At 42.7% G+C, this 24,589-nt stretch overlaps 1 protein-coding gene across 4 annotated transcripts in view; it reads right to left on the bottom strand.

Moving 5' to 3' along the window:
* VDR (vitamin D receptor) overlaps positions 1 to 24,589 on the bottom strand; it is a 194,086-nt gene that overhangs the window by 28,948 nt on the left and 140,549 nt on the right. For all 4 annotated transcript variants that reach the window (XM_077297888.1, XM_077297886.1, XM_077297889.1 and 1 more), the window contains one exon: positions 3,519 to 3,703. In XM_077297888.1, coding sequence (XP_077154003.1) covers positions 3,519 to 3,703 — 185 coding nt within the window. The remainder of the gene's footprint in view (positions 1 to 3,518; positions 3,704 to 24,589) is intronic.

The following is a 24,589-nucleotide window of genomic DNA, read 5'->3' as shown; positions in this document are numbered from 1 at the left end:
AAACGCGACATGGCGTCCGATCTCAATTCCAGCCAGTTCTGCGTTGAAAAAGTAAAACAGTGCTCCTTCCCTTCCGAGCTCTCCCGTGCACCCAAACAGGGGTTTACCCCAACATATGGGGTATCAGCGTAGTCAGGACACATTGAACAACAACTTTTGGGGTCCAATTTCTCCTGTTACCCTTGGGAAAATACAAAACTGGGGGCTAAAAAATAATTTTTGTGGAAAAAAAAGGATTTTTTATTTTCACGGCTCTGCGTTATAAACTGTAGTGAAACACTTGGGGGTTCAAATCTCTCACAACACATCTAGATGAGTTCCTTGGGGGGTCTAGTTTCCAATATTGGGTTACTTGTGGGGGTTTTCTACTGTTTAGGTACATTAGGGGCTCTGCAAACGCAATGTGACCTCAGCAGACCAATCCATCTAAGTCTGCATTCCAAATGACGCTCCTTCCCTTCCGAGCTCTGCCATGCGCTCAAACAGTGGTTCCCCCCCACATATGGGGTATCAGCGTACTCAGGACAAATTGGAAAACAACTTTTGGGGTCTAATTTCAACTGTTACCCTTGAAAAAATACAAAACTGGGGGCTAAAAATAATTTTTGTGGTAAAAAAAAGATTTTTTATTTTCACGGCTCTGCGTTATAAACTGTAGTGAAACACTTGGGGGTTCAAATCTCTCACAACACATCTAGATGAGTTCCTTAGGGAGTCTACTTTCCAAAATGGTGTCACTTGTGGGAGGTTTCACTGTTTAGGCACATCAGTGGCTCTCCAAACGCAGCATGGCGTCCCATCTCAATTCCTGTCAATTTTGCATTGAAAAGTCAAACGGCGCTCCTTCCCTTCTGAGCTCTCCCATGCGCCCAAACAGTGATTTACTCCCACATATGGGGTATCAGTGTACTCAGGACAAATTGTACAACAACTTTTGGGGTCCAATTTCTTCTCTTACCCTTGGGAAAATAAAAAATTGGGGGCGAAAAGATCATTTTTGTGAAAAAATATGATTTTTTATTTTTACGGCTCCGCATTATAAACTTCTGTGAATCACTTAATGGGTCAAAGTGCTCACCACACATCTAGATAAGTTCCTTAGGGGGTCTACTTTCCAAAATTGTGTCACTTGTGGGGGGGTTTCAATGTTTAGGCACATCAGGGGCTCTCCAAACGCAACATGGCGTCCCATCTTAATTCCAGTCAATTTTGCATTGAAAAGTCAAATGGAGCTCCTTCGCTTCCAAGCTCTGCCATGCGCCCAAACAATGGTTTACCCCCACATATGGGGTATCGGCGTACTCAGGACAAATTGTACAATAACTTTTGGGGTCCATGTTCTCCGGTTACCCTTGGTAAAATAAAACAAATTGGAGCTGAAGTAAGTATTCCAAAAATTCCTGTGAAACACCTGAAGGGTTAATAAACTTCTTGAATGTGGTTTTGAGCACCTTGAGGGGTGCAGTTTTTAGAATGTTGTCACAATTGGTTATTTTCTATCATATAGACCCCTCAAAATGACTTCAAATGAGATGTGGTCCCTTTAAAAAAATGGTGTTGTAAAAATGAGAAATAGCTGGTCAACTTTTAACCCTTATAACTCCCTTAAAAAAAAAATGTTGGTTCCAAAATTGTGGTGATGTAAAGTAGACATGTGGGAAATGTTACTTATTAAGTATTTTGTGTAACATATCTCTGTGATTTAATTGCATAAAAATTCAAAGTTGGAAAATAGCGAAATTTTCAAAATTTTCACCAAATTTCCGTTTTTTCACAAATAAACACAGGTAATATCAAAGAAATGTTACCGCTATTATGACGTACAATATGTCATGAGAAAACAATGTCAGAGTCACCGGTATCCGTTGAAGCGTTCCAGAGTTATAACCTCATAAAGGGACAGTGGTCAGAATTGTAAAAATTGACCTGGTCATTAATGTGCAAACCACCCTTGGGGGTAAAGGGGTTAAGGACCCCATACACATTAGACAAAAGTTGGCGAAACACACCAATGGGATTGACATATTATCTAATGTGAAGGAGGGCCTCCAAAAGCTCCCCTGACAAACATTTCTACACCAGTCTCGAATAAAAGGATGCCTACTAATAAATTTGTCAAATCTTTTGGGTCTGCATATACCTGAATCGGAAACATATGTCAGATATAAGTAATTTCACCCACTGTTATGGTTAAATTTACAGCCTCACCTTCTGCTAAGTGATGTCCATTTTTCAGAAAAGTTTATACGTCAGACTTCTGGTTGAAACTCTTTGATGACTATAACCCCCTAAATGTTTAGATTCATGCCATGTCTAGTTCGCATTAGGAGTCCATGCGCTCCCCACGCCTCTCAGGGCTGTAGTTGTACATGTAGAACGGAGCAGCCTATCAATCTCTGCATAGAGGGGCAGGGAGGCAAGAGGAGCGCACTCCTCATATATAAAATGGACTATGTGTCTGGGGCATTCTTTCAGCGCGCATTGAAGAAAATGGAAGAATATATTTTGCCTACTAGAACTACAGATCTGAATCTGTAATATGCTACCCTTACTGTGGGGCGCACATTAGGGGAGAACCTGTCACAAGTTTTATGCTGGCCAAACCACAGACAGCATGAAACAAGCAATGGTCCAGTGGTTATAAACATCTACCGTTTTTTTCTACTCTGAAATGGTGTGATATTTTAGAGAAAGCAGATTAAAACTGAGCCAGGAATGTGGGACACTTGGCAGATCCCCTCCATGTTCTACGTATCAGCCATGGCTTAAAGGGCTTGTCAACTACTTGGGCATCCCCTTCTCAATCACTGCAGTTCTCCCAAGTAAAATATTAACACTTATACTCTCACCTCGTGCTGCTGCTCCAGTGGTATTGGCACTGGCTATCCTGGGATATGTGTTACATTATGACGTCTTGTGATCCCTGCAGCCAGTCAGCAGCCACTTCACTGTCCCCTACTTTGAATAAATCAGACTTCCTCAGGATATCCGTTATGTCTTGAGGAGAAGGCAGTGAAGTGGCTGCTGATTGGGATTGCTATGTCTCGCGAACCTTGGGAGAGACGGTGCCAACACCATTGGAACGGCGTCCAAGTACAGCCACCTGTCCGCCCATCATACACAAACAAAAAGTCAACATTTCAAGAGAAACAAAGTTTAGCTGACAAAGTAGTGTTCAAAAGCAAAAAAAAAGAATTGTGTGTATTGTTATTCTTTTTTTTTTTTTTTAAAAAAAGCTTTGGCATGTGGAGCTTTGTATCCATGTGAGTCACTGGTAGCCCTACCTATGCTGGTAAATGAGTATGAGTCATAGAAAATAATAGTGATCAAGAATGATCGGAAAACAGGATGTTTGACTTAAATAGTGAGAATCTTTTTAATTCCCATATTACATGTTCTCTTAGAGGATTTTTATATAATACACTATTATATAATTATATAGTTGTGCAAAACAACAAACCTTACAGAAGGACATGGATGACCAGACAGATTGCAATAGTACAAAATACGGTACTTACCCGGAACTGAGAAAAATCTGAGTATGTTTCATCAAAAGTCTTGCGATGTGCTTCCAAAAGAATATCAATAACTTTTTGTTGTTCCTCTGATATATTAGGTCTTTGTGATTCACGCAACGCCTCCTCATTTTTACGTTTCATTATCATGTCCCTCTTCCGTTGGACTTCTTCATCAGTTAGGATAACTAAAACAATACAAAAAATATTGTTTATGACATTAAATATCATTTATGTCTGAAATGATTATTAAACATCAGCGTCTGGTCTACAGGAGGACATCAGAACCAGGGAGCTGAGTTTAAGTAAAGAGAGTATTTCCCATTTCCCTAGTTCATTCTATGGGGCTGTTCACATTTTTTTTTCCAAACCATGTCCTACTTTGGCCCGATTTGTGGACCAAACTTGCCTAATCAAGTTGAATTGGTCAGCAGAAAAAATAGCACACAAATGCCATTAATGTTGCTTCTGTGTACATCTGTCTTTCATGACTGGTGGCTAGGGGAATGTGCTCAAACCGGTTCAAAATAATTTGAGAAATAAATCCCCATTTTTGCACTTTCAGGTTCCTTGCTCATCTGTGTTCCTACTCCCATCTTCAATATGCTGGAAATGGCCATTCCTTAGTTGAGGTGAGTTACTGTGATGTCAGGGATTGGCTGCAAAGAGCAATTCTGGCCATTTGCAGTGTTTCTAGGACGTGACCAGGAAGCACAAACCAACGGGAATGAAGCCTACAGCATATCAGGGAGGGAGAGTATCGTTCCTTTATTATTTTTTTTTAACTGGGGCTGGATCCTTTCAGGATTTATTTTAAACACCTGGAAAACCTCTTCAACCTGTTCAGCATAAAACTGAAAACAAAATCTTGGTTGATCATCCTTTTCCTTTATGTTTGTCAACCAAAATCACAGTCCTATGCCTACTGTCGTCTAGTATATGTGAGACTCTCAAGACATTCCTACACTGAGGTATGAACACCCCCAATTACAGCCCCCAGGCATGCTGGAAACTGGCAAGGTAACTCTGACACATGGCTGCACTCACATATTGCCTCTATGTTGATTCTGAGATATTGCCTAAAAACTGCTGATCCTCGCAGTTTGCAAATGACATAATCTAGAGCACTTTACTGATAAGAGCCCTGCAGTTATGCAGAGAAACACTTCATAGTCCATTAACAAAAAAAGTGATTTTAGCTGGTGCCATTGGCAAAACATGTTGATCACCATATTGCTGCTGGTTTCAGCCATAGTTCAGGCCCAGTAAACGCACCATAAGGCCACATTCACACATCCTTGTTACACATCCTAAAGCTGGCCATTATTTTGGGGACAGTACACTAACCTATAGAAGAACACTGAGCCATGCACATATTCATTTTAAAAACGGATCTGTGTCTCCAGTCCATGAGACTCATCCATTTTGGCGAGCAGACTTGGCCATTAAAGTCTACGGGGATCTATGTAAACAGATGAAGCACAGAAAAGATACTGTGCACTTCAATCTTTCTTTAAAGGGCCACTGTCACCCCCTCCAGCCGTTATAAACTAAAACAGCCACCTTGTGCAGCAGTAATGCTGCAGTCTAACAAGGTGGCTCTTTTAGTTTTTGATTCAGTTAATCCCTCAATAAAGCGTTTTAAAGTTTGCCACAAAAACCTGATAATGTACCTGGAGGCGGTCCGAAGCCTCCTCTATGAATCTCCCAACAGCCGTCACTCTTCTCTTCAGGGGCGATGGTCGCTGCCTCCTTCGCGCTGTTTCTTCTTAAATCCGGCGCCTGCGCTGTGCGTGCCTGCCTGGGGCAGGCGCAGTCTTCATTGTCAGTCACAGCTCAGATGCAGGGTGCCTGACTGCGCCTGTGCGGGCAGTGCGGCCACCCTGTTGCTGAATCCCCGCCCCGCACTGTGTTATTCATTATGCACAGTGCGGGGCGGGGATTCAGCAACAGGGTGGCCGCACTGCCCGCACAGGCGCACTCAGGCACCCTGCATCTGAGCTGTGACTGACAATGAAGACTGCGCCTGCCCCAGGCAGGCACGCACGGCGCAGGCGCCGGATTTAAGAAGAAACAGCGCGAAGGAGGCGGCGACCATCGCCCCTGAAGAGAAGAGTGACGGCCGTTGGGAGATTCATAGAGGAGGCTTCGGACCGCCTCCAGGTACATTATCAGGTTTTTGTGGCAAACTTTAAAACGCTTTATTGAGGGATTAACTGAATCAAAAACTAAAAGAGCCACCTTGTTAGACTGCAGTATTACTGCTGCACAAGGTGGCTCTTTTAGTTTATAACGGCTGCAGGGGGTGACAGTGGCCCTTTAAGTTTTAGCCCTCATTAACTGGTACATTGCTAAAAGTCCATGGCTAAAACCAGGACGACACCAGGGGAAAAAAAAAAATCGGTTCATTTCTCTTGGATGTTACTATTCACATATACAGTATGTGTAAATGTAGCCAAAGGAAAATCAGTACAAATAGGGATGAGCAAATCTTTGGAAATAAAAATTGCAAGCTTGTCTCAGGAAATGCCACAAATCAAGAAGTACTGCAAAGCCTCAAATTCTCCTGAAAAAAAAAAATGTATGGCACAGCCATGGCCAACGGTGTTGGTACCTTTGAAATTGTTCCAGAAAATTAAGTATTTCTCCCAGAAAAGTTTTGCAATTGCACGTTTTGTTATACATGTGTTTATTTCCTTTGTCTATATTGGATCAAAACAAAAAAAACAGAAAAAAAGGCAAATTGGACAGAATTTCTCACAAAACCCCAAAAATGGACTGGACAAAATTGTTGGCACCTTCAACTTAATATTTGCTTACACACCCTTTGGAATAACTAACTGCAGTCAATCGCTTCCTATAACCATCAACGAGCTTCTTACACTTCTGAACTGGAATTTTGGACCACTCTTCTTTTGCAAACTGCTCCAGGTCTCCTTTATTTGAAGGTTCCTTCTCCCAACAGCAATTTTGAGATCTCTCCACAGGTGTTCAATGGAATTTAGATCCGGACTCATTGCTGGCCCCTTCAGAACTCTTCATCCCTTTATTTCCATCCAATTCTGGGTGCTTCTTGTTGTATGTTTGAAGTCATTGTCCTCTGAAAGACCCATGACCTACAGTAGGACTCAACCAACTATGTGACATTGGGCAACACATTATGATCCAAAATCCATTGCTAATCTTCAAATTTCATGATGCCTTGCACACAATCAAGGCACCCAGTGCCAGAGGCAGCAAGACAACCACAAAACATCTTTGAACCTCCACCATATTTCACTGTGGGGATGTGTTCTTTTCTTTGAAGGCTGAATTCCATTATCAGTAAACAGTAGAATGATGTGCTTTACCAAATAGCTCTATATTGGTCTCATCTGTCCACAAGACGCTTTCCCAGAAGGATTTTGGCTTACGTACAGTTTGGCAAACTGCAGTCCAACTTTTTTATGTCTCTGTGTGAACAGTGGGGTCTTTCGGGGTATCCTGCCCTAGCATTTCATTTCATTCAAATGTCGACGGATAATTCACGGTGACACTGATGCACCCTGAGCCTGCAGGACAGCTTGAATTTCTTTGGAACTTGACTGACTATCCTGCGTTGCAACCTTTCATCAAATTTTCTCTGCCGTCTCCATCCATGGAAATTAGCTACAGTGCCATGGGTTGTAAACTTTTTGATTATGTTGCGCACTGCATACAAAGGAACATCAAGACCTCTGCAGATGGACTTTTAACCTTGAGATTGTTGATATTTTTCAACAATTTTAGTTCTCAAGTCTTCAGACAGTTCTCTTTTTCTCTTTCAGTTCTCAATGCTTAGTGTGGCACACAGACACATAATGCAAACATTGAGTCAACTTCTCTTTTTATCTGGTTTCAGGTATGATTTCCAAATTGCCCACATCTGTTACTTGCCACAGGTGAGTTTGAACAAGCATCACAAACTTGAAACAAAGTTGTTTACCCCCAATTTTGGAAAGGTGCCAATAATTTTGTCCGGCCCTTTTTTGTGAGTTTTTGTGAAATTGTGCTCAATTTGCCTTTGCTGTCTGTTTTTGTGTTGCTCCACTACACACAAAGGAAATAAGCATTTGTATAACAAAACATGTGTTATTGCAATAATGGTCTGGAAGAAATACTTCATTTTCTGGTACAATTACAAGGGTGCTAACACTTATGGCCATGACTGTATATCTGTATTGCTGTCACACACACTATCTATCCAGTTTCTTCCGTATTTTTAGCGTTCTTTTCCTATCTCTATGAGTGAGCTGTGATGTCCTCGCACTATCCAGATTCATTACAAAATGACTGCTGCATTCTTTGTTTCTGCTTTTGTACAGTCTATGACTGACAATCCCTCCTGATTGGCTGTGCTATACCATGTGACTTAATAGCTGCATGCCATTATGGGGAAGCTTGATCGAGAATGCCAAAGATCCTTCTCTGGCTGATGCAATCTTCTATAATGTGTAAAATGACTGTGGACATTTTGTCAATTCGCGCAAAGTGCATTGTGAATTGTTCAAATTTGCCAGTCACAGTGAATTTCCTAAAACTTCAACACTAATTCGATTTACATTGAATTAATTCATCTCTAAATACAGGCAATGGTTCTATAATTTTGAGAAACTTAAATTCTTACATGAAACATGGTGCAACAAGAGTTTATAATAAATTAACAATGTATTCTTTATTGTAATGTGTTTAGTAAATTAAGAATTCTGTAAGTAGAGTAACAAACTGATACTACATGCAAATTATCTTTTATGTCAGGTCTAATAAAAGATTTTTTTTCTATATTTGTTCAGCAAACTGGCAAAAGATTAACATTATAATTATACTCTGCTCTGTGGCCTCTCCATAATCGATTAGAGGATCAGGATGAAGTTTGGAAAGACATGGGCACAGTTATGTAATTTCCTTCAGTAGACAAAAATAATCAATATTTGCGACCTTACAAATGTTAACGTAATACGATAGGCTGCATAGTCTGGCTAGAGATAAATCGCAATGGGTGTTTTTTCTTTTAATTAAAGACTCCAAACATAGAGCAGGAAGATAGTCATCATCTGGGCGTCTAGCTAATGTGGTTTGAATGAAGTCTTTGTAACTAATCAGCAAAGAAAAATAATGTTCAGAAAGAACTTTAAATAACATTAAGGCCATGTTCACAAGTTCAGTATTTGTTCAGTATTTTACCTCAGTATTTGTAAGCCAAAACCAGGAGTGGAACAGAGGAAAAGTATAATAGAAACACGTCACCACTTCTGCATTTATCACCCACTCCTGGTTTTGGCTTACAAATACTGATGTAACATCCTAACCAAATACTGAACATGTGAACGTGGCCTAACACTGACATCCTAGGGACAGTCCACATCCCCTTGAGGCACTTACTTGGCTTTGTGAGATCATGGCCTTACCATGCAGTTTGGGCATGCAAGGGTCGTTACGATTATGGTGCTTCTCCACTGCTGCTATATTCACCTTCTATGGGCTATCATCAGAGTGACAAAGGCCCCCTCTGTATATGTAAGGGAAAGCGATGGCACCCTGAAGAGTTCCTGTGTGACATGACCAGGTCCGGTTTTAAACAAAGTGGGGCTCTGGGCAAAAGTTTAAAGTGGGACCCCAAATGCTCACATATTGCAGCATCACGCAGAAACATTTCGGTTGCATTTACATGCACTGAGTTCAGGCCGTTAAACAAGAGTGATTGAAAATATTGAAGTCATTTGACACTTGTTCCTGAGTTTCTTTACAGCGGCTGAGGAAAAATGATGGGGACAGAAAGTCCTCGATATACTGCAGGTCTCATATATTACATATAGTATAATGCACTCCCCATTGTCCTTGATAGAGTATAATGCAGCCCCCCTCACAGTATAATGCAGCCCCCTCAGAGTATAATGCAGCCCTCCTCAGAATATAATGCAGCCCCCCTCAGAGTATAATGCATCGCCCCTCAGAGTATAATGGAGCCCCACACACACAGTATAATGCAGCACCCTCAGAGTATAATGCAGCATCGCTCAGAGTATACTGCAGCCCTCCTCAGATCTTACTGCAGCCCCCCTAAGAGTATACTGCAGCCCCCCTCAGAGCATAATATAGCACCTCTCAGAGTATAATGAAACCCCCTCAGAGTACACTGCAGCCCCCACAGAGTATACTGCAGCCCCCTCACAGTATACTGCAGCCCTCCTCACAGTATACTGCAGTCCCCCTCACAGTATACTGCAGTCCCCCTCACAGTATACTGCAGTCCCCCTCACAGTATACTGCAGCCCCACATACACACACAGTATAATGTAGTCCCTCAGAGTATAATGAAGCCCCCCCCCCACACACAGTATAATGCAGACATACAAAGTATAGTGCAGTCCCCTCACACACAGTATAATGAAGGCCCCCCACGCACACAGTATAATTTTCACCACTTAAATAAAATAGAACCTAGAAATGTTTAGTGTCTGAACTCTTAATGACCTGGAGAATCATAATAGCAGGTCAGTTTTAGAATTTAGTGAACATGGTTAGGCCGGTTTCACACATCCTGATATTTCCGGTACCGGAAAACACGGTACCGGAGATATCCGTGTCCATGTGTGTACTACATGCGGCACACGTGTGGCAACCGTGGGTTGCCCGTGTGCCGCATCTGTACCACACGGATGGCCGCCAGGGAAGAAGCTCTACAGTAAGCGCTGTTCCCCTGCATGTGGTGCTGAAGCCGGCTGTCATCCCTTCTCCCCTGCTCGGCCGGTGAGCAGGGGAGAATGAATGAAAGAAAAAACCGACGTGGGGTCTTCCCTATAGTTTTAAACCAACCCTGCAAAACTCACAGGTGCGGGCTGCTATTCTCAGGCTTGTAAGGGGCCATGGATATGGGCTACCCAGCCTAAAACAGCAGCCCGCAGCTGTCCAGAAAAGGCGCCTCTATTAGATACGCCAATTCTGGAGCTTTGCCTGGTTCTTCCCACTTGCTCTGTAGCGGTGGCAAGTGGGGTAATGAGGGGTTAATGTCACCCTCCTATTGTAAGGTGACATTAACCCCTTCACGACATGCGCCGTACTAGTATGGCGCATGTCGTGTCTTCCCCTTTGATGTGGGCTCCGGTGGTGAGCCCACATCAAAGTCGCGACATGTCAGCTGTTTTGTACAGCTGACATGTGCGCGCAATAGCGGCGGGTGAAATCGCGATTCACCCGCCGCTATTAACCTGTTAAATGCCGCTGTCAAACGCTGACAGCGGCATTTAACCGGTGCTTCCGGCCGCACGTCCGGAAATGAGCGCATCGCCGACCCCGTCACATGATCAGGGGTCGGCGATGTGTCAGGATGGTAACCATAGAGGTCCTTGAGACCTCTATGGTTACTGATGCAGGCCTGCTGTGAGAACCACCCTGTGGTTGGCGCTCATAGCAAGCCTGCAATTCAGCTACATAGCAGCGATCTGAAGCCCTCACATGACCATATTGACGGAAAAATAAAAAACTTATGGCTCTGGGAAGGAAGGGAGCGAAAAACGGAAAAGGGCCACGGCGGGAAGGGGTTAAGCCGGCTTAGTAATGGAGAGGTGTCAGTAAGACACCTCTCCATTACTAATCCTCTAGTTGGTAAAGAGTTAATCAAACACCACACAGTAAGAAAAGTATTTTAATAAAATAAAAAAATATACAGTTTTGCCATCTTTATTAGTCTGCCACTCCAAGCGAAGCCCTCAATCTCCCGTAAAAAAAAATCAAAATCAAAAACCAACAATAGTTACTAGTTACTGAGCCTGCGCCCACAGCGCCTCATTCATTCCCAAATAGTTTACAGCCAGTGGCGGTCGCATTAGCACCGCTCCCAGTTGTAAACTGTACATTCCCCAGACATGGATTACGAAATGGCACTGACTGTACGCCGGACAGGTATGGGTATATTGTTGGTTTGTTGTTTTTAAATTTTTTACAGGAGATCGAGGGCTTTGCTTGGATTGGCAGACTAATAAAGATAGCAAATCTGTGTTTATTGTTTGATTTCATTAAAAGACTTTTTTCTTACTGTGCGGTGTTTTATTAACCCTTTAACAACTACAGGATTAGTAATGGAGAAGTGTCTTATTGACACCTCTCCATTACTAAGCCGGCTTAATGTCACCTTACAATAGGAAGGTGACATTAACCCCTCATTACTCCACTTGCCACTGCTACAGGGCAAGTGGGAAGAACCAGGCAAATCTCCAGAATTGGCGCATTTAATAGATGCGCCTATTCTGGGCAGCTGTGGGCTGCTGCTTTTAGACTGAGGGGGCCATATCCATGGCCCCTTACCAGCCTGAGCATAGCAGCCCGCACCTGTGAGTTTTGCAGGGTTGGTTTAAAAATATAGGGGGGCCCCACGTCATTTTTTTCTTTCATTCATTCTCCCCTGCTCCCCGGCAGAGCAGGGGAGAAGGAATGACAGCCGGCTTCAGCACCTCACGCAGGGGAACAGCGCTTACAGTAGCGCTTCTTCCCCAGCGGCCATCCGTGCACACGGAGGACAGTGCACACTATTCTCCGTGTGCACATGTGTGGCACGTTTTGCGACCCGTGTGTCCGGGTAAAAACAGACATGTCTGCGTGTTTTGCACATGGACACACGGTCCGTCAAAACACGCTGACATGTGTATAGACCGATTCATTTGAATGGGTCTACGTGTGTAACCGGCCTAATAGAAATGCTCACTTGCTACAAGCGCCAACCACGGGGCGGCGCTCATAGCAATCTGGCAGTGACACCCACAGAGGTCTGCTCCAGACGCCTGGTTGTCCTGCCGACCCATCAATGACCCGTGATCATGTGACGGAGTCAACAATGGGCGGAGCCAGTGACGTGCTTCATCTAAGCACGAGTTATATGCCGCTGTCAGAGATTGACAGCAGAATTTAACTAGTTACCAGCCGTGGGTGGATCGCGATTCCACCCACGGCTGTTGCGGGCACATGTCAGCTGTATAGACCAGATGTCATGTGCCTGGAAAGATGCGGGCTCAGAACCGGAGCCCACAGTAAACACTGGGAATCCGACATGTGCGCATTATTACGGCACATGTCGGAAAGGGGTTAAACCATTCATTGCCTGTTCCTGCCTCATGCGTTCTGTGTTGCATCCGTTCATCTGCATTACACATACAAAACTTTACACTGCACGTACATGGTTGAGATTGATAAAGTATATACGGTATCTAAATTTAACCCCTTCATGACCCAGCCTATTTTGACCTTAATGACCTGGCCGTTTTTTGAAATTCCGACCACTGTCCCTTTATGAGGTAATAACTCAGGAACGCTTCAACTGAACCTTGCGGTTCTGAGAATGTTTTTTCGTGACATATTGGGCTTCATGTTAGTGGTAAACTTAGGTCGATAATTTTTGCATTTATTTGTGAAAAAAATGGAAATTCGGCTAAAATTTTGAAAATTTCGCACTTTTCAAATTTTTAATTTTTATTCTGGTAAATGAGAGAGTTATGGGACACAAAATAGTTAATAAATAACATTACCCACATGTCTACTTTACATCAGCACAATTTTCTAAACAAAATTTTTTTTGCTAGGAAGTTATAAGGGTTAAAATTTGACCAGCGATTTCTAATTTTTACAACAAAATTTACAAAACAATTTTTTTTAGGGACCACCTCACATTTGAAGTCAGTTTGAGGGGTCTATATGGCTGAAAATACCCAAAAGTGACACCATTCTAAAAACTGCACCCCTCAAGGAACTCAAAACCACATTCAAGAAATTTATTAACCCTTCAGGTGCTTCACAGCAGCAGAAGCAACATGGAAGGAAAAAATTAACATTTAACTTTTTAGTCACAAAAATGATCTTTTAGCAACAATTTTTTTATTTTCCCAAAGGTAAAAAGAGAAACTGGACCCCAAAAGTTATTGTACAATTTGTCCTGAGTACGCCAATACCCCATATGTGGGGGGGAACCACTGTTTGGGGCGTACAACAGGGCTCGGAAGGGAAGGAGCGCCATTTGACTATTTCAATGAAAAATTGGTTCCAATCTTTAGCGGACACCATGTCGCGTTTGGAGAGCCCCTGTGTGCCTAAACATTGGAGCTCCCTCACAAGTGACCCCATTTTTTAAACAAGACCCCCAAAGGAACTTCTCTAGATGCATAGTGAGCACTTTGAACCCCCAGGTGCTTCACAAATTGATCCGTAAAAATGAAAAAGTACTTTTTTTTCACAAAAAAATTCTTTTAGCCTCAATTTTTTCATTTTCACATGGGCAACCCCCACGTGACCCCATGTTGGAAACTAGTTTGGGCACACGTCAGGCCTTGGAAGGGAAGTAGTGACATTTTGAAATGCAGACTTTGATGGAATGCTCTGCGGGCGTCACGTTGCGTTTGCAGAGCCCCTGATGTGCCTAAACAGTAGAAACCTCCCACAAGTGACCCCATTTTGGAAACTAGACCCCCCAAGGAACTTATCTAGATGTGAGGTGAGCACTTTGAACCCCCAAGTGCTTCACAGAAGTTTATAACGCAGAGCAGTGAAAATAAAAAATAATTTTTCATTCCTCAAAAATTATGTTTTAGCAAGCAATTTTTTATTTTCGCAAGGGTAACAGGAGAAATTGGACCCCAATAATTGTTGCCCAGTTTGTCCTGAGTAAGTTGGTACCCCATATGTGGGGTTAAACCACTGTTTGGGCGCACGTCAGGGCTCGGGAGGGAGCACCATTTGACTTTTTGAACGCAAGATTGGCTGGAATCAATGGTGGCACCGTATTACGTTTGGAGACCCCTGATGTGCCTAAACAGTGGAAACCCCTCAATTCTAACTCCAACACTAACCCCAACACACCCTAATCCCAACTCTAGATATAACCCTAATCACAACCCTAACCCCAACACACCCCTAACCACAACCCTAACCCCAACACACCCTTAACCCTAATTCCAACCCTAACTCTAATTCAACCCTAACCCTAAGGCTATGTGCCCACATTGCGGATTCGTGTAAGATTTTTCCGCACCATTTTTGAAAAATCCGCAGGTAAAAGGCACTGCATTTTACTTGCGGATTTCCAGTGTTTTTTGTGCGGATTTCACCTGCGGATTCCTATTGAGGAACAGGTGTAAAACGGAATCCGCACAAAGAATTGACATGCTGCGGAAAATACAACAGAGTGTTTCCGCGTGGTATTTTCCGCACCATGGGCACAGCGGATTTGGTTTACCATAGGTTTACATGGTACTGTAAACCTGATGGAAAACTGCTACGAATCCGCAGCGGCCTAACCCTAGCCCTAACCCTAACCCTAGCCCTAACCCTAGTGGAGGAAGAAAAAAAATATATTTTCTTTATTTTATTATTGTCCCTACCTATGGGGGTAATAAAGGGGGGGGGGTTCATTAACTATTTTTTTTATTTTGATCACTGTGATAGGTTTTATCACAGTGATCAAAATGTACTTGGAACGAATCTGCCGGCCGGCAGATTCGGTGGGCGCACTGCGCATGCTCCCGCCATTTTGGAAGATGGCGGCGCCCATGAAGAAGACGGACAGACACCGGGAGGCTTGGTAAGTATGAGGGGGGGAGTCGGAGCACGTGGGGTGGATCGGAGCACGGGGGAGCGGACAGGAGGACGGGGGAGCGGACAGGAGGACGGGGGAGCGGACAGGAGGGAGCGGACCACAGTATGGGGCAGAAAGGAGGACTGGGGAGGAGATCGGTGGCGGTGGGCAGATCAGGGTTTCCAGCCATGGCCGATGATATTGCAGCATCGGCCATGGCTGGATTGTAATATTTCACCACTTTTCATAGGTGAAATATTACAAATTGCTCTGATTGGCTGTTGAAACTGAAATAGCCAATCAGAGCGATCGTAGCCACGGGGGGGCGAAGCCACCCCCCCTGGGCTGAAGTACCACTCCCCCTGTCCCTGCAGATCGGGTGAAATTGGAGTTAACCCTTTCACCCGATCTGTAGGGACGTGATCCCTCCATGACGCCACAGGTCGGATTGGCACCGACTTTCATGACGCCTACGTGACGTCACAGGTCGGGAAGGGGTTAAAATGTATAATTTAATTTATCAATTTTTCTTCCCATAGATGCTCAGAAAACCTCTTTTGAGGAGTTATTGTAATTTTATCAACTGATGTTTGTTTTTAAAGGGATCCTCTCAGGTCAGATAATGCTTCTAACATGTAGATATAGGGTTAATCTGCAGGTTAACTGCGCTTGGAAGGTGCCCGGCCGCAGTTCTGAAAGGCTATGTGCACACGTATTCTTGAGGTCTGCGGATTTTTCCGCAGCTGATTTGAGAAATCTGCAGGTAAAAGGCACTGCGTTTTACCTGCGGACTTTATGCGGATTTTGTGCGGATTCCACCTGCGGTTTTACACCTGCGGATTCCTATAGAGGAGCAGGTGTAAACCGCTGCGGAATCCGCACAAAGAATTGACATGCTGCGGAATGTAAACCGCAGCGTTTCTGCACGTTTTTTTCCACAGCATGGGCACAGCAGTTTCTGTTTTCCATAGGTTTACATGGTACTGTAAACTCATGGAAAACTGCTGCGGACCCGCAGCAAAATCCGCAACGTGTGCACATAGCCAAAGAGTGTCACCCAGGAGAAAATTAACTTTTTTCCTTCCAGAAGCTGCCAGCTTTCAGTCAGACACGCATGCCGGCAGACCTCCAGTCATCGCTCACTATGCTGTGATCAGCGGGTGTAAGCACTCTCCGACACTCTGACTGACAGCCGACTCTGTAGTTATGGATTGCAAAATTGGCTCTGAATCAAAGTGCTGAAGCATGGTTACAGCCGCCGCTCATAGTGCTTCTGGGAGGAATATAGTACATTTTCTCACAGGTATAGCTCTTTCAGTACAACGGCCACCCACCTTTTAAAGCTATTAACCCTAAAATTGTAGATTAATAGTGTTATCCAATTTCACAAGTTCTCTTTAAGAAACACCAGATTAGGGTGATGTGGATTAGTCACATTTACAGGGGTGACCTCGTGGAGATCTACAGCAGTTAAAACTGCACATCTGAGTAATTTCTGCTGTAAAATGCGAGTCGGAAATTGAAGATGCAGACCTGAGCCACATATATAGATAGTATTAGGATTACATTAATATAATCCTAACGGTATGTGCACATGGGGAGCAAACACAAATTTTACATCTAGAAGTCTGCTGTTTTTACATATATATATTACAGTATATACATAGTTTATACATAGTATATTAGACTTTAAGAAATCTGATGCACACATCAGAAATGATAGGTGCAGAATAAATTATCCTACAATGCAGACTTGAAATCTACAGTTATTAAATTTAAGCTCTGGGCGAAATGTGCATCTTAACTGCAACCTATGCACACAAACATCCCCAGCTGTATTTATTATAACCGCTTTTCTATTCTGGAAAGTCTACAGTGGAAATGTCCCATGTACACAGACCCTTAGAGAAGCACTAGGGGACCTTGGGACTTGCGGGAGGGTGGTGGAGTTTGTAAGCCTATACTGCTCCCAATGGATCAAATATCGTAAGAGTTGTGGAATTTACTAAAAACTGTAAATGGTAAGCTTATGAGGGTAATGCTTGCAAGGGTGGATGAAATAACTACAGTATATAATTAGAAACATTTATGTACAATTTTTATTCAATATAATTACAAAACATAACAGCTTGTTAAATATAATATTCCATCATACCCCATGATATATACACTGCATTATCTGGCTAAAAATCAATTTTTCAATAAAGTTACTATATATACTCGTGTATAAGCAGAGTTTTTCAGCACATTTTTTTGTGCTGAAAACGCCCCACTCGGCTTATACACGAGTCAAATGTTCCAGAAAGCCGGCGGGGGAGGGGGAGCGGCAGAGAGGCGGGTCACAGAGGCAGGAGCTGGCGGCTGTGGCTATGAATATTAATTTCTTTGTAATAGCTCACAGTGACAGCTGCAGCCGCCGGCTTCCAGCAAACGTCCTACGTACCTTCCTGCGCCCCCTCGCTGCATCTCGTTCATTCCGGCACCAGCAGCATTTCCAGGAGAGAGATCACGTGGCCCTACTGATTAAGGTAATGAATATGCACGCCTCTCCACTCCCATAGGCGTGCAGTGAATATTCATTACCTTAATGAGCGGCGCCACGTGATCGCTCGGCAGGAAGAGCTGCCGGCGCCGGAACAAGATGCAGCGAGGGCGCGCAGGCAAGGTAAGTAGGATGTTTGTTTTTTCTAATAGGAACCATGCATACAGGGATAGGGATGAGGAGCTATGCATACAAGGACGGGAGGGGAGAGCCATGCATACAAGGACAGGGACGGTGGAGCCATGCATACCAGGACAGGGACGGTGGAGCCATGCATACCAGGATAGGGATGAGGGGACAACGCATACCTGGCTTATACTCGAGTCAATAAGTTTACCCAGTTTTTCGTGGCAAAAGTAGGTGCCTTGGCTTATACTTGTGTTGACATATACTCGAGTATATACGGTATGTGAAAAATTGTGCACGGTTTGGCATTAACAGGCTCCTTGTTGCTTGTAAATTCAATTTTGATGTGGTCCATGGTCATAAATCAGCTGAGAGCAGCTAAGAAAAAATACAGATAAGGGCTCATTCAGAAGTCCAATATTCATGCACAAGTGATATCAGTGTTTTTCAGATACTACCCGTACCTGTGATTTTCTATGGCGCCATTCACATGCCCATCTTGTCAAAAGGGGACAGATTTCTTTAAAAATTGTTGGAAAGTGACTTTCATAAAGAGTTGAAAATGAAGATGTAATGTTAATTCCTAAATACTTAAGAGCCTCATTCTCCCAATGATACTTGAAGTTATCGCAGAGGATATTCAGTTGGGAATCTGGTATATTTAATGGGAGAGCTTCTGTTTTAGTTGTGAAACAAAGGTGGAGATTGGTGAGAATTAGAAGAATGTCATCTGCAAAGAGGTAAATTTGAATTCTCTTTTTTACCCAGACCCCTTAGATATCTGGGATTAATTGCATGGCAGTGGCCAGGGGTTCAATGCCCAGGACAAAAAAGCAGTGGAGATAGTGGAAACCACTGCAATTGATATCGATCGCAGCATTTAGGATGTTAAAGTGCTGGATGTAAGTTGTTAGAATCGCTGAACACCCTGGCTTGCAATCTCCACAGAATGAAAGATCTGATCCAGCAATTAAAGTGAATGTCCGCCTTTGTAGATATTTATTTTTAGTTGAATGTATGTATTTTGGCTCAAACTATTTTTTTCATTTTGGGTAATTCAAAATTTTGCACCAAACCTTCCAAAATGAGCTTCTACCAACCATGCCTTCCCTTTTTAACTCCTGTTTCAATGGATCTCCTGTTCCTGAATCCATGCTACATTATTATATAACCTTATTGCCTAAGCCAGGTAAGGATAGAATGGATTGTAAGAACTATAGACCTATATAACCCTCCTTATCTCGGGCATCAAAATATTTACTAAACTTTTTGCCGTTCGTTTAAATCTTTACCTGCCTTTTCTGAGTCATAAAGATAAGGTAGGTTTTATTCCATTTAGACAAAGAGGTGACAGTACCAATCAAGCAATTGACTTCATAAATATAGTCGAAAAACCCAAAGTCCCTACTCTCCTCTTAAGCTTAGACGCGCAGAAGGCGTTTACTGGTAATCGCCTCTACTGGCTATTCAAGCTTAAAACCCTTGAAGCATATGGAATAAAGGGTCCCTTTATAAAGACTTCTTTCGAAAGTCTATACTCCAAGCCTCTGCAACATTTAGGTTTGCCCATAGTTCTCCTAAAGCATTATAAAGAACGGCAGCAGTATTTAGGGGACAGTCAGAGGGAGGGAGCCCGCTCTGCCCTCCCGTCGGACTGCTGAAAGTGAAAGTCCCATAGTGGGACTAAGTAAATAAGTAAAAAAAAGTCAAACATTTTTAAATATTGAAATATACACCGCTGTGCTCAACAGTTTACATACCCTGGCAGAATTTTTGCGTTCTTGGTCTTTTTTCAGAGAATATAAATAATAACACCAAAAAGTTTTCTCTACTCATGGTTAGTGGTTGGGAGAAGCCATTTAATGTCAAACTACTGTGTTTTCTCTTTTTAAATCATAATGACAACCAAAAACATCCAAATGACCCTGATCAAAAGTTCACAAACCCTATTTCTTAATACCGTGTATTGCCCCCTCTGACATCAATGACAGCTTGAAGTCTTTTGTGGTAGTTGTGGATGAGGTTGTTTATATTTTCAGATGGTAAAGCTGCCCACTCTTCTTGGCAAAAAGCCTCCAGTTCCTGTAAATTCCTGGGCTGTCTAGCAAAAACTGCGTGCTTGAGATATCCCCAAAGTGGATCAATGATATTGAGGTCAGGAGACTGAGATGGTAACTCCAGAACCTTCACTTTGTACCGCTGCTGTAGCCAATGACAGGTTGACTTGGCCTTTTGTTTTTGATCGTTTTCATTTTTGGAACGTCCAAGTACGTCCTATGCGCAGCTTCCAGGCTAATGATTACAAATTTGAGTCCAGTATTTGCAGATAACGTTCTGCATTCATCTTTCCTTCAACTTAGACCAAGTTTCCTGTGCATTTGTAGCTCACACATCCCAAAAACTTCAGCGATCCACCTCCGTGCTTTACAGTAGGAATGGTGTTCCTTTCATCATAGGTCTTGTTGACCTCACTCCAAATGTAACGTTTATGGTTGTGGCCAAAAAGTTCAGTTTTGTTCTCATCACTACAAATTACCTTGTTCCATAAGTTTGAGGCTTGTATCTGTGCTGTTTTGCGTATTGCAAGTGAGATACTTTGTGGCATTTCCGCAGTAATGGCTTTCTTCTGGCGACTCGACCATGCAGCCCATTTTTATTCAAGTGCATCCTTATTGTGCATCTTGAAACAGCCACACCACTAGTTTTCAGAGAGTTCAGTATTTCAGCTGATGTTATTTGTGGGTTTTTCTTTGCATCCCGAACAATTTTCCTGGCAGTTGTGGATAAAATGTTTCTTGATCTACCTGACCGTGGTTTTGTTTTTACAGAGCCCCTGATTTTCCATTTGTTAATCACAGTTTTAATGATGCTGACTGGCATTATCAATTCCTTGGATATCTTTTTGTATCCCTTTCCTGTTTTATACAGTTCAACCACCTTGTCCTGTAGATCAGTTGACAATTCTTTTGCTTTCCCCATGATTCACAATCAAGAAACGTCAGTGACTGGATGAAAGATGCAAGAGTCTGGCTGGATCCCAGAAACTTACTCAGCTTTTATGCACACACACTGATTACAAGCAAACAGGTCACAGGTGAGGATGTTACCTTTAGTAGCCATTCACACCCATTTATGTCAACTTCTGTGCATGTTATGAGGCCAAAATCACCAGGGTATGTGAACTTTTGATCAGGGTCATTTGGATGTTTTGGGTTGTCATTATGGTTTAAAAAGAGAAAACACAGTAGTTTGACAATAAATGGCTTCACCCAACCATTATCCATGAGTGGAGAAAAAGTTTTGGTGTTATCATTCATGTTCTGTGAAAAAAGGACAGAAAGCAAACATTTGGCCGGGGCATGTAAACTTTTCAGCACAACTGTATATATATATATATATATATATATATATATATATATATATATATATATATATATATATATACACACACACACATATGAAGTATTCAAACCTCTTTAAATTTTTCACTCTCTTTGTTTCATTCCAGCCATTTGGTAAATTCAAAAAAGTTCATTTTTTTCTCATTAACCCCTTCATGACCCAGCCTATTTTGGCCTTAATGACCTTGCCGTTTTTTGAAATTCTGACCAGTGTCCCTTTATGAGGTAATAACTCAGGAACGCTTCAACGGATCCTAGCGATTCTGAGATTGTTTTTTCGTGACATATTGGGCTTCATGTTAGTGGTAAATTTAGGTCGATAATTTCTGAGTTTATTTGTGAAAAAAACGGAAATTTGGCAAAAAATTTGAAAATTTCGCAATTTTCACATTTTGAATTTTTATTCTGTTAAACCAGAGAGTTATGTGACACAAAATAGTTAATAAATAACGTTTCCCACATGTCTACTTTACATCAGCACAATTTTGGAAACAATTTTTTTTTTTGCTAGGAAGTTATAAGGGTTAAAATTTGACCAGTGATTTCTCATTTTTACAACAAAATTTACAAAACCATTTTTTTTAGGGACCACCTCACATTTGAAGTCATTTTGAGGGTTCTATATGGCTGAAAATACCCAAAAGTGACACCATTCTAAAAACTGCACCCCTCAAGGTGCTCAAAACCACATTCAAGAAGTTTATTAACCCTTCAGGTGTTTCACAGCAGCAGAAGCAACATGGAAGTAAAAAATGAACATTTAACTTTTTAGTCACAAAAATGATCTTTTAGCAACAATTTTTTTATTTTCCCAGCGGTAAAAGGAGAAACTGGACCACGAACGTTGTTGTCCAATTTGTCCTGAGTACGCTGATACCTCATATGTGGGGGTAAACCACTGTTTGGGCGCACGGCAGGGCTTGGAAGGGAAGGAGCGCCATTTGACTTTTTGAATGAAAAATTGGCTCCAATCTTTAGCGGACACCATGTCATGTTTGGAGAGCCCCCGTGTGCCTAAACATTGGAGCTCCCCCACAAGTGACCCCATTTTGGAAACTAGACCCCCCAAGGAACTTATCTAGAAGCATAGTGAGCACTTTAAACCCCCAGGTGCTTCACAAATTGATCCGTAAAAATGAAAAAGTACTTTTTTTTCACAAAAAAATTATTTTAGCCTCAATTTTTTCATTTTCACATGGGCAACAGGATAAAATGGATCCTAAATTTTGTTGGGCAATTTCTCCTGAGTACACAAATACCTCACATGTGGGGGTAAACCACTGTTTGGGCACATGGTAAGGCTCGGAAGGGAAGGAGCGCCATTTGACTTTTTGAATGAAAAATTATCTCCATCGTTAGCGGACACCATGTCGCGTTTGGAAAGCCCCTGTGTGCCTAAACATTGGAGCTCCTCCACAAGTGACCCCATTTTGGAAACTAGACCCCCCAAGGAACTCATCTAGAGGCATAGTGAGCACTTTAAACCCCCAGGTGCTTCACAAATTGATCCGCAAAAATGAAAAAGTACTTTTTTTTCACACAAAATTTCTTTTAGCCTCAATTCTTTCATTTTCACATGGGCAACAGGATAAAATGGATCCTAAAATTTGTTGGGCAATTTCTCCTGAGTATGCCGATACCTCATATGTGGGGGTAAACCACTGTTTGGGTGCATGGCAAGGCTCGGAAGGGGAGGCGTGCCATTTGACTTTTTGAATGGAAAATTAGCTCCAATCGTTAGCGGACACCATGTCGCGTTTAGAGAGCCCCTGTGTGCCTAAACATTGGAGCTCCCCTACAAGTGACCCCATTTTGGAAACTAGACCCCCCAAGGAACTTATCTAGATGCATAGTGAGCACTTAGAACCCCCAGGTGCTTCACAGAAGTTTATAACGCAGAGCCGTGAAAATAAAAAAATAATTTTTCTTTCCTCAAAAATGATTTTTAGCCCAGAATTTTTTATTTTCCCAAGGGTAATAGGAGAAATTGGACCCCAAATTTTGTTGTCCAGTTTGTCCTGAGTACGGTGATACCCCATATGTGGGGGTAAACCACTGTTTGGGCGCACGGCAGGGCTCGGAAGGGAAGGCACGCCATTTGGCTTTTTGAATGGAAAATTAGCTCCAATCATTAGCGGACACCATGTCGCGTTTGGAGAGCCCCTGTGTGCCTAAACATTGGAGCTCCCGCACAAGTGACCCCATTTTGGAAACTAGACCTCCCAAGGAACTAATCTAGATGTGTGGTGAGCACTTTGAACCCCCAAGTGCTTCACAGAAGTTTATAACGCAGAGCCGTGAAAATAAAAAATGTGTTTCCTTTCCTCAAAAATATTTTTTAGCCCAGAATTTTTTTATTTTTGCAAGAGTAACAGGAGAAATTGGACCCCAAAAGTTGTTGACCAGTTTCTCCTGAGTACGCTGATACCCCATATGTGGGGGTAAACCACTGTTTTGGCACACGTCGGGGTTCGGAAGGGAAGTAGTGACGTTTTGAAATGCAGACTTTGATGGAATGCTCTGCGGGCATCAGGTTGCGTTTGCAGAGCCCCTGATGTGCCTAAACAGTAGTAACTCCCCACAAGTGACTCCATTTTGGAAACTAGACCCCCAAGGGAACTTATCTAGATGTGTGGTGAGCACTTTGAACCCCCAAATGCTTCACAGAAGTTTATAACGCAGAGCCGTGAAAATAATAAATGTGTTTCCTTTCCTCAAAAATATTTTTTTAGCCCAGAATTTTTTATTTTTGCAAGACTAACAGGAGAAATTGGACCCCAAAAGTTGTTGTCCAGTTTCTCCTGAGTACGCTGATACCCCATATGTGGGGGTAAACCACTGTTTGGGCACATGCCGGGGCTCGGAAGGGAAGTAGTGACGTTTTGGAATGCAGACTTTGATGGAATGGTCTGCGGGCATCATGTTACGTTTGCAGAGCCCCTGATATGCCTAAACAGTAGAAACCCCCCACAAGTGACCCCATTTTGGAAACTAGACGCCCCAAGGAACTTATCTAGATGTGTGGTGAGCACGTTCAACCCCCAAGTGCTTCACAGAAGTTTACAACGCAGAGCCGTGAAAATAAAAAATCATTTTTCTTTCCTCAAAAAAGATGTTTTAGCAAGCAATTTTTTATTTTCACAAGGGTAACAGGAGAATTTGGACCCCAATATTTGTTGCCCAGTTTGTTGTGAGTATGCTGATACCCCATATGTGGGGGTAAACCACTGTTTGGGCGCACGTCAGGGCTCGGAAGGGAAGTAGTGACATTTGAAATGCAGACTTTGATGGAATGGTCTGCGGGCGTCACATTGCATTTGCAGAGCCCCTGATGTGCCTAAACAGTAGAAACACCCCACAAGTGACCCCATTTTGGAAACTAGACCCCCGAAGGAACTTATCTAGATGTGTGGTGAGCACTTTCAACCCC

This window comes from Ranitomeya variabilis, chromosome 3 (genome assembly GCF_051348905.1).
Source record: "Ranitomeya variabilis isolate aRanVar5 chromosome 3, aRanVar5.hap1, whole genome shotgun sequence".
NCBI classification, from domain to species: Eukaryota; Metazoa; Chordata; class Amphibia; order Anura; family Dendrobatidae; genus Ranitomeya; species Ranitomeya variabilis.
The sequence above is the reverse complement of the archived record's forward strand: the minus strand, read 5'-3'. Positions and strand labels throughout refer to the sequence as shown.